Source organism: Hesperophylax consimilis, chromosome 3, assembly GCF_061612785.1.
Source record: "Hesperophylax consimilis isolate HC1 chromosome 3, BYU_Hcon_1.0, whole genome shotgun sequence".
Taxonomy (NCBI): Eukaryota; Metazoa; Arthropoda; class Insecta; order Trichoptera; family Limnephilidae; genus Hesperophylax; species Hesperophylax consimilis.
The window spans coordinates 27,172,043-27,183,173 of NC_142838.1; the positions used below are offsets into that span (position 1 = coordinate 27,172,043).

At 35.4% G+C, this 11,131-nt stretch overlaps 1 protein-coding gene across 1 annotated transcript; it reads left to right on the forward strand.

Annotated features, from left to right (window-relative positions):
- The first annotated feature begins 2,743 nt into the window (after positions 1-2,743).
- On the forward strand, positions 2,744-9,599 carry LOC149425198 (putative MFS-type transporter C09D4.1). The gene is made up of 7 exons (XM_089650748.1): positions 2,744-3,037; positions 4,503-4,727; positions 5,204-5,345; positions 5,884-6,086; positions 6,753-6,967; positions 7,305-7,410; positions 9,426-9,599. The coding sequence occupies exons 1-7, from the start codon at positions 2,744-2,746 to the stop codon at positions 9,597-9,599; spliced, it is 1,359 nt and encodes a 452-aa protein (XP_089506874.1).
- The last annotated feature ends 1,532 nt before the right edge of the window (positions 9,600-11,131 follow it).

The following is an 11,131-nucleotide window of genomic DNA, read 5'->3' on the forward strand; positions in this document are numbered from 1 at the left end:
ATTTTAATATTTAATACACTTGAAAAATATTACATTTCTTAGGATTGTTTTTATATTCAATTTCACTATTTTTATTTTTTGTTAACATTTAAGTCAGGAGTAGAGAAAAGAGTAGGAGGAGAGGACAGGAGTCCTCCTGGCTATAGTGGTACATTCGTATCGTGTGTATGTTATTATCATATGTTTAAATATTATTATCTTATAAATTAGGTAGGTACTTTAATTTTCAATTGTGTTCTTTTTAATAAAATAATAGAAAAAGATGTAAAAGCCATTTTAGGCATATAAATAAAAAAAAATATCAATTCATTTACATGTTTTAATTCACATTACGTACAAAAATATATTTTCCTCTAAAACACGATGTCATTTTGAATTAAGTGAATACAATAAGATTTCCATTTGTTTCAAGGGCAGTAAATTTATATTTAAAAATTTAACATAAAACTGTAAAAAAATGAACAAAGAATAAGAGAACAAATTATTTTTGTCGCAGATCATAGTGTAATTGCGTAATATGATACAGGATTTTCCAATAAGAGGTGTTATTTTGATATTCAATCGTAAAAGATCAATGGTTTCGTTGTTTGTGTGGCACGTAGCGCCGTCTTGTTGAAAGTAAACGTTGTTCAGATCAATAAAATCCAATTTCGGCCATAAAAATCATTAATCATCTCTCGATAGCGCAATCCATTCACCGTAACTGTTGCTCCAGCCTCATTTTCGAAAAAGTAAGGTCCAATGACTCCGCCGGACCATAAACCGCACAAAACAGTCACACGTTGACGATAGAAAGGCTTTTCAACAATAACTCTTGGGTTTTCCGAGCCCCAGATGCGACAATTTTGCTTGTTGACGAAGCCACCTAGGTGGAAATGGGCATCATCACTCAAGATGATTTGCATTTGATTCACTCAAGTGAATTTTAATAATTTCATTGCATTGTCGAAGCGTGTATAGTTCCATTTTTATTAATAACGTAGTTTATACTTGTCAAATATCAAAAAATGACAGCTTCAAAAGTAACATCTACCGAAATAGCGGGCTATTCAAAATAACACCTCTTATTGGAAAACCCTGTATTTGACAACAATAAAATATATTAAATTTGATAATGTATCTTATATGGCCTGAGCCAGGAGTAGTAAAAAAACCTCAAGGGCGCTGTATTAGGTCTTAGGTATTATCAGCGCCTTGGCTCCTTGGATCCTTGACGCCTTGAAAGTCGGAAGGAGCGGAAGGCTCTAATTTCGACAGCGCAGGGCCGGGTCTGTGTATCTAACTTTAACTCTGAAAAGAAATAATATAAGATAAATTAATATCTACCGCCATATTACGTGTTAAAAAGTTGTATTTCTTCTAAAATTTTTTGTGTAAGGTTTGTACCTATATATCTACAAGTAAAATGAATTATACAGGATCACAGGAGCATCTATGTTCCATAATATTATAATATAAGAAAACTGATTTTGTGCCAAGTGGGGATTTATCCAAATAAAAAATCTTATGTCTTGGGCTGAAGAACGATTCCTTAAATATTAATAATTAAAATACCTTTTGATAAATTGTATTAGTTTTAAATGGTTTACAATCATCATTGAACTCTAGTGAATTCATCATTGTCGCATTTTCATACGACTGAGTTTATAAGTGTTTACTGGAAAGCATTAAAAAATTATGTAAATCATTTTCATTTAATCAATCACAGATTTTAAAGATTAGGTACTTGACTTTTATGATTATAAAAACATATTCACCTAGGTGTTACGTATTCAGAATGCAGAAACAGATATAGTAAAAAAAGTTTATTTGTTTTTTTTTTTATTGGATTCCCAATCGGGGTATGTTGTGAGGCTGAAGGTAATGGGAAGGGGAAGGAGATGAGGTGGGGGAAGGTGGGGCAGTACCTGGCTATTCAGATCTGGTTTCGAAAATTTCAAACAAAATTTCAATCCTGAATTTTGGCCTTACACCAGGGCGATATTGAGAGTATCTTTGACTCTGGAACGTGTCGCAAATATGCTATATTATTTTAAATAAGAAAATCATGAAAAAACACAAATTAATCAAATAAAATTTACATACGCACGCCGAGATTTGAACCCGCGACCTCCAGCTTGCTAGTCGAGAGCCTTACCCTGGACCATGGAGGCCGTCAAAACACTTTTAACAAATTGAATGAATCAGAGGATCAAGCATATTATTATGGATATAATTTAAACTGCCAAGATGAATGTAAAACCAAAGATTAAAGTTTTCAATTTTGTAATTTATTTTGCATATTTTGATACTATCTATTGATTAGTAGCTAAATTACCAATTACCAATCGGTTTCCAGATAATATATATCCTGCATCAAATCAAAACGAAGCAATGTTCTAATACCCCAGGTAACACGACTAGTAATCATTATTAACACGGCTTATTTATATATTCTGATAATATTTAATCTTATCAGATCTGGTTTCGACAATATGACAATGATTGTGTTTTTATTATTATTAACGGTCATCATTATTTCATAAAACTGTGTGTATTTGACAAAGGAAACTATATTATAATTTATTACACGCATGCTATCAATGTTAGTATTATTTCTTATTACACCAGATACCAACCTAAATAATCAATAATGAAGAGCTTCATCGACAGAATGATATTAGTTTGTAATGTGTTGAGTATAAATTAAGTGAATTTAATTTAGTTTAAAACAGTTGTGACTAAAGGTAAAGTTTTTGTAACAATGCAAGATGAAGTTGTGTCATCATCAGACCCATCTGACAGTGCTACTAGTCCAGTTGAATCCGACAAATTACCAAAGGAGTATACGATATATACCAGACGATGGTTGGTCCTAGGACTCTACGTGTTGAGCACCGCTTTCAATGGATTGATGTGGCTCCAATACTCTGTCATAGCTGATATCATAATGGACTACTATAGTATTGGTAGTACCTGGGTGGACATGACTTCCTTGGTCTTTATGATCTCCTATGTCATACTCGTCTTTCCTGCCAGTTGGATCCTCGATAAATATGTAATGATAATAATTCTTTAAATTTTATACGTAAATGTGTTCTAATTTTATTCAAATATCTTTTTTGTCATATGTATCATCTCGATTGATTTTTTCACCAGGAAGATTAAGGACTGGTTGTTTCAGAAAATTAGATCAATTCATCAAATTTCAAAGTTAATTTTCAATTTCTGTGAAAGTCCTATTGAAGTTCTGTTATTACATCAAAATGGGCCAGTTGCTTCACAGAAGTGAAATAATAATAGTACTTCAATAGAACTTTCACAGTCCTTGAAAATTAACTGTAAAATTTGAAGAATTGTTCAAATTCTCTGAAACAACTCGTAACAAGCCGCCATATTAGTAAAAAAAAGTTAGACATATTGAAAACTTATGAAGACCCAAGGGCTGTTTTCTCAACTTTGAATTACCAGATGATATTAATAGTATGTTGGACAAAGCCACATAGATGGCACTGGGATTAGTCTTCTTGTGGCGCCATCTCGTATTTATTGCTGGCAACAAAGAGCTATTAAATATTCTTTATCGGTACAAAGGAATACCTACTGTTTGTAGCTCCCTCAGCCGTGATAATTGCCATTTTCTGCTTCATTCAATGTATTGTTTCAATCTACGAAGTTTGTGAAATTATACAGAATTTCTCCAATAGATTGCTTGTAAAGTAGCCTATTGGAAGAATAATAAAAGTATATTTTTAATTTATATTCTCAAACAACATATACTATGCGTGCATATAAAATTAGACATCTTGTAAATCTTATTGATTAATTCAATTCATTTAATGGAAGATGTAATAAATGATAAATCATTTATCTCTTTACTTCTACTTCATATTATTCCGGAAATAGAAAGCAACCACATTCCCCTATCTGATATTTTTTCTATTCTCAAAGATAGATTCTGCAATGTTTGGGCGGAGTATTAGCATATTGCTAGTCAGTCCAAGTTTGCCTGCTTTGTCTCAATATAAAGAACTATCCCATCAAAACCGTGGTTTCAACAATGAATTCCCCCGTTTTCCCATAAAAGAAATTTCCTCACTCGAATGAGAATTGGACATTGTTCCATTCCTTCTCATCTTTTTGAATTCTTTTGCTTGACTCCCCAGATTGTACTTTCTGTGGTTTGAAGTGGGAACTTTAGATCACTTATTTTTTGGTCGTCCCTCTCTAAACAAATATTCTTTCTTCTATGAAGCCTTATATCGTAAAACTGCCTCCCCTCCGTCTAACATCTCATCTCTTCTAAGCCTGAACTCGACTTGAATCCTCCATATAATTATGAAATTTACTCATTTGAATAAAATTAATATATAAATTATTCATCTTCCCTGTCACCATAATTTGAAATGATTGTCTAGAACACCCTTGAAGGGTGAACGCCAGAAATAAAAAAAATACCAATGTGCCTAGACTTTGGAGGTGCTATTCAGCACAATCTTGTAAATTAAAAACTTTTTCCTCAGGGATTACGCACCTCAGCGCTGATAGGTGCGATTGGCACCTGCGTTGGCTGCTGGGTGAAGGTGCTCTCGGTGGACAGGGACCTGTTCTGGGTAGGCTTCATTGGGCAGGCCTTCATAGGAATGGCTGCCGTATTCATCCTCGGCACCCCCGCTCGACATGCAGCTGTTTGGTTCGGACCCAGTCAGGTATCCACTGCGTGTAGCATTGGCGTTGCTGGAAACCAGGTGAGACTTTCTAACAAAATACTGTTTAGGCTTCCAACAAAGAATTAAGATAGTAGTCATGAAATCCTAATGAGACAAGATATAGGGTTCATAAATGGTTCAAACCATTAACTACGCAACTTGGAAATAAACTATTTGACGAAACTAGTAAGATTAAAACCTCAGGAGAATTATGCAGCTGTTGCTTAAGGCATTATGAGAGGATGAAGAAATACCTATTCACCTCAAATGAAAATATTCCCGTGTGATACATGATGGGAAGAAATTGAATGAAGAATCTTATCCACTGTCTGATATCCACATTGTGAAATCAGGGGACACGCATAAAAAAACCTATAAAACCCCATGTGAACTGAATAAAGGGACTGGACTATTGTTAGAAATAGTGACACATGGGAGATGGTCTGAGCGCTTCTGAGAGCTAATGCGGGAAGATGCAATAAAAATCATAAGCGACATATTTATTATTATTTCAGTTTGGAGTGGCGCTTGGATTCCTTCTCCCACCAATAATGGTAAAAAACAATGATGACAAGGAACTTATAGGCAATGATCTTAAAGTCATGTTTTATACAATGGCTGGTTCTACAACAATCCTAGTAGTTCTAATAGTGCTCTGTAAGTACTTACATATATATCTTCTTCTTGATAAGCTTTCTGGCGTTTTCTCAAATTTATCCAGTTTTACCGATTCTTGGCGACTCTTACCGGTGTGAAGCCGGCAAGTCTGCCATGGAAAGTAAAAACACAGTTGCTTTATTGTGAGTCTCGAGGAAAATAATGTATTTTTACTTGTCACGGCCGAATATAACTTCTTGTATCCGAGGGTTGGTGTTAGAAGTGTCTGTGTCAAATGTTTGAATTGTTCGAGAAAGGTTTTTGTTTTTCCATTCCTTGGGTAAAATATAACGACGGAATAATTTGGTAGGCCATAATTATAGCCACCTTTATCAACTGACGTAGGCATTTTTAGGATAAAAGTATGTAGGTACCTATTTGCACTTTACACCTTAGAGAAAGTAATTACTGAAACGTGAGTAAAAATGCCAAAATCTGACATTATAGCTTTGACCGGAAGATGTAAATTTTTAACGAAGAAAAAATAGCTAACGTCGATGCTCACTCCTTCCAAGTGTTTTCTTCATAGTTCTATCAGTTTTCAGAGATTCCCCTCCTACTCCTCCATCAGCAGCCCAGGATAAAATAGAGACTCCTGCTGAAGACAGCTACTTCAAGTTCATCAAAAGACTGCTGGTTAACAAGGACTACATGTTGTTGCTGTTTTCTTATGGAATTAGTGTGGCAGTCTTTGGTGCCATCTCGACTCTTTTGAACCAAGTTGTTTTGGTGTACTACCCGGTAATAAAATATAATTTGGCTATCATGATGCCATATGTATCTGAGGGGATTGGCAAGGAGGGGAGATTCAGGGAGTAAGGAAGGAATATCTACATAATGCGTGGTATGACGCATAAAAGTCAAAATAGCACAGCATCATATTACATCGTGCAAAGCAAAAGATTGCTGATAAACCGCCCTTCACAATCGAAAAGCGACATTAAATTGATTTTGCAATCTTTAGTGTGGTAAATCCCAATTGACCTCCTTATCTTTGTCTATTTCTACCCTACTATATTAAGCCATACTCTTATGTGGGCGCAGCGCTTTATAGAGTCGCCCAGACGGTTCCAGAACCTGTGGGTATACGAGGGTAGACTGGTGCGCTTTCATCGCGGGTCTCGAATCTTCCAGGTCGTGCGGCTCGTATACGCCGCTCGTAGATTGCTAAGTCTAAGTCTATGCTAACTTTCGAAGATTCTAGGCCATGCTGTGTGCGTTATTATAGTAGCTTGTCCATACATTCATAGTTCTGGCTCTGGACAGATGAAATTCTTGGGAGAGATAGAACCCTTAGATCTAGATTATCACGATTTTCTGAATCTATCACATCTCCCCTTTTCCATCTACTAAACGATTTTAATATAGTATTAAAATAATAATAATGCTAACCGATGACTTTTCCAGGGTGCTAATGAAGATGTTGGCAGAATTGGTTTGGTGCTAGTATTGGCTGGAATGCTTGGATCTGTTGTTTTTGGATACATCCTGGACAGGACTCACCGCTTCAAGGAGACTACTATAGGACTCTGTGCAGCTTCCGTAGTTGGGATGCTCATCTACACATTCACATTGGACACAGGAGAGATGGTTATCGTTTACATAAGCAGTTTCATATTGGGGTTTGTATCTTTTAAATATTGTGTAGTTTGTTGATGTGTTTCAATTGCATTTTATCAAACGAGTACCTATTGTAGATGCGTATGCGACTCGCGTAGCATGCGAACAGTAGCGTGCGACTGACGTCAAACCCGTAGTCGATGCCTGGCATTGTGTACAAACCCTGGCCAAAGAGTATAGCGGAAACCCAGGAGCGACGCATATGGTATGCGTAGAAAACTTCAGTCACTTGTGAATATCTCCATGTGCGACAGACCTATCTAACTTTTCTAAAAAATATTTTAAAATTATAATTCCTGATTGATATTTTGTTTATAATCCTTTGACAATATATTCCAGATTCTTCATGACAGGCTATATACCTGTAGGGTTTGAGTATGCAGCAGAAATAACATACCCTGAGCCAGAAGGCACTGTTTCAGGATTATTGAACGCCTCGACACAGGTAATATTCAACATGTTGGCATAAGTATTTCAGTGAATGTTGAAGCGAACAAAATAGGCACTAATACAGATGGATTGCTTATACACATTATGTTTCAAATTTATTACTTCATATATCTCCAGAAATTAGAATTTAAATGAATTTGAAGAAAGTTAATTTTTTACATAACAAAATAAAAAAACACTTAATTTTTTTTCATTGTTAAAACAATAAATAATCGTATGAAAGATTAGAGTCTGTTTCTTGATGCACTTTTTTATTCATTTTTCATTTTCTAGATTCTAATTTGCCATAAAGTGGAGAATCATTTAAATTTACTGAATTTAAAGTTACTGTATACAAATAGAATGGTCTGACAATTTTTACCTCATATGGGCGTTTCAAATGTTACCTGGCTAATATAGACTTAGAGGCATTGATGTAGTCTATACTTAGAGGCCTTGTATTTTCTCGGTAGGAAAAAAATTGTTTTTTTTTTTTTATACGTTAACTCCACATAGGAGGCCCTGAAGAAAATAATTTCCCTCAGGGCCTATGTCATCTTTGGGGATGCTGTGTGGAGGGTCTTTTTGTGGAGAGGAAGGAGTGAACATGGGTCTTGAAGAGTCCCATGTTGTAGGAGGGAGGAAACACAGAGGCCGGCAGTTCGTTCCACAGCCGAGCTGTTGAACTTAAGAACGAATCGTAGAAGCGACCCGTTCTCACGTGACAAATGCCAACTGTGTACAAATGTTGGGCGCGCGTTTGGCGTGTATCCCGACTACGCACCGGTGCCGAAGGGATCAATGACGCTAGTTCCTCAGAGCATCTTCCATTGTAATACCGATAGAACAAGGACAGCATACCTACCTGACGCCTGTACTCTAAAGATTGCAGTCCGTTTGTTAAGATTGGGGATTCTATCAAACGGACCGCCCGTTTTTGCACAGAGTCAAGGGTTTTTTTCAGGTATTTAGGGGCTCCGGACCAGAGATGGCTGCCAAATTCGACAGTAGGGCGCACTTGCGATTTGTACAGGGTCAGCAGTTGTGTATTATTAAAGTATCTGCGGGCCCTGTACAGTACGCCCAGCTTCTGAGAGGCCAACTTTACTCTGGCTTCGATGGAGCCCCCGTACCTGAGCTGGTCACTTATAGTTATACCAAGCATATCAATGGAAGGCCTGTTCGGAAGATTGCTTCCGTTGAAGGAGACTAGATTATCATTTGGATCCCTTTTAGACGTAATCAGACAGGATTGGGTCTTTGAAACATTAAATTCGACGAGATTATTTTTACCCCAGGAGGAAATACTCTCGAGATTAAGATTGTTACCTAAAAACCCTACTAAAATTGCATGTTTGTGCTTATCATACTCTAAGATGCTTTGAATATTACTATCGGAAGTGTAGACATAATATGTATCAAGAAAAATCCTTATCATGTGTGGTTGGCAGAAATTCTAATTGCGCTCCCTATTATAAACAAATATTCACTTCAGTTGTTGTCTGTGCGTCCTGCATAACTCTTGTTGAATGAACTCAAATTTGCTATAAATTTAAGAGTCAGTTTCAAAATTGGAACTGACTGTGTGAAGAATTCAGACAAGCGATGAAGTACCTAAGTATCTATAATTTAATATGTTATAGGCATGAAAAAATCACAGTGTATCTTTAAATGCAACTAAAGCATTTGTGGACAGATTTTCGCTCTATATCAAACGAGTGTGTTTAATTAAACATTTTCACCATTTTCGCAATTATTATCCTTTTTTAATATGAGCGCGCTCCCTCTAACATTCATATTTACATAATATCTCCCTCTCGAAAATCTTTGAACGCTTACAACGGGGCCTTAATAAATAAGCAATATTTTTTATCAGTATGTTTCCTCTGTGTATTCCTGTTGTTAAAAGTGTTCTTATTCTGAAAGCAAGCAAAGGCACAGTAGTCTTTCTGTTTGTTTTTTTTTTCTTTTGGCACACGTCACCCGACTGCATGACTTCCTCAGATGTTAATTTTGTTAATTCTTTTAAAGGTGTTTGCTGTAATCTTCACCTTCATGTATGGATATTTCATAGAGGTGTGGGGAAATGTGTGGGCCAATGTAGCACTGGCCGTCATCCTCGGTATTGGGACTATACTAACCATGTTCATCACGTCGAACCTTCTGCGGCAAGCGGTCTATAAAACTGAAAATATAAAAGCATAAAAAATTTCCATATATTTATCAAATGCCACCAATGTTAAACACGTGTTCTAGCTAAAGAGTACCAAAAAGGAAAACAAGAAAAATACTCTAGACATTTATTACATATTTAACTTAGATACTCATGTGAATTAAAGTGCTATTAATTTTTTATACAACTTTATTTACTTATATTAATGACAATAAAAAACGCTATTAGGTTTTTGTTGTTGTTCTAACAGTCAATGATTGTACATAATTTAGCACCTAATCATAATTTTGTATAATATAACCATCATTTGTAGATTTCAGATATTCCGGATTTCACAAACGCCATTTTTTTTTTCAATATTAAGTGAGGGTTGATGTTTGAAAACTTTCTCATACAAAAAAAGCCCACAGAAAATAGGCGCACATGCTTAAGAGGAAGCTACAAGCCAAAAATGTGTATATTCTTGATATGCCTTATATCGTCATGAACATATGTGATAGACATTAAAGTCGCTCGGTAAACGGAGTCTAGAAACTTGAACAAAATTGTTGATTGAAGTACTAGAAGATATTGAATTATTTGGCGGGTTGGAAATAAGCCGACGTAGCTCAGTGGTCCATAGCACCTGGCCGGAAGAAGGTGCGAGTTCAATTCCCGTCGGCGGCATTTATTTTTACTCGGGAGATATTTTCAATTTGTATGGATATTTCAGTCGAGTATTTATTATTTATTATTGCTTATATTATTTTGTTATCCTTTATGCCATGCATAAAAAAACTTGTTTTATAATTATTAGTTTACCTTAAAAAATAATAATAAACAGGAACAGGAACAAGGACGTACCCGACATATCAGTGATTCCTGACATTATTTGGAGTTAAAAAAAGTAAACGAAATTTGGATCGGAAGGTTAGGAAATATTGTGGATAAGGATAAGAAATTAACGATTTAAAAAAAAGGATTACAAGAATTTCATATCTTTAAGTCGAACCGGAATAGCCCCTCAGGAATCGTTGGTTGAAGTAAGTCAAGTACGTCTCTTAACACGCTGTTCATGTGTATTTATTTTATTATTCATTGAAGAAGATAATTTCAAAAACCTCTCAATGCAAATATGAAAGAGTTAAAGACACGATATTGATAAAAATAAAGGAATGTACTAATTAGGTGGCAATAGCTCAACTGGTAGAGACAGAAGTCGCGGTAAAGCTAGAGGATCTGTGTTCGACCGTTAACTTTTTATTTTCAGTGTCTTTGTCTTTGTATATGTTTCATATTTTCATTGAGAGTTGTTGATATTATTATCCTTTTCAGTGATTACACAATATCGACATTTTAGGAAATATTGTACAACTCTAATGAATAACACTTGTACGTACAAGCCACCAATACTTTATTTCAGAGATTACAGATGTAGAGCATATAAAGGTATCTACAGTAAATGAGAAATGGTGAAAAAATATGGAGCACAAGTAAGTACATACTGTGTTTTTAGTACATATTATTAGAAAAATGGATCAAACCTATACTAAAGACGATAATCTGTAACAAACACGCATGTAGC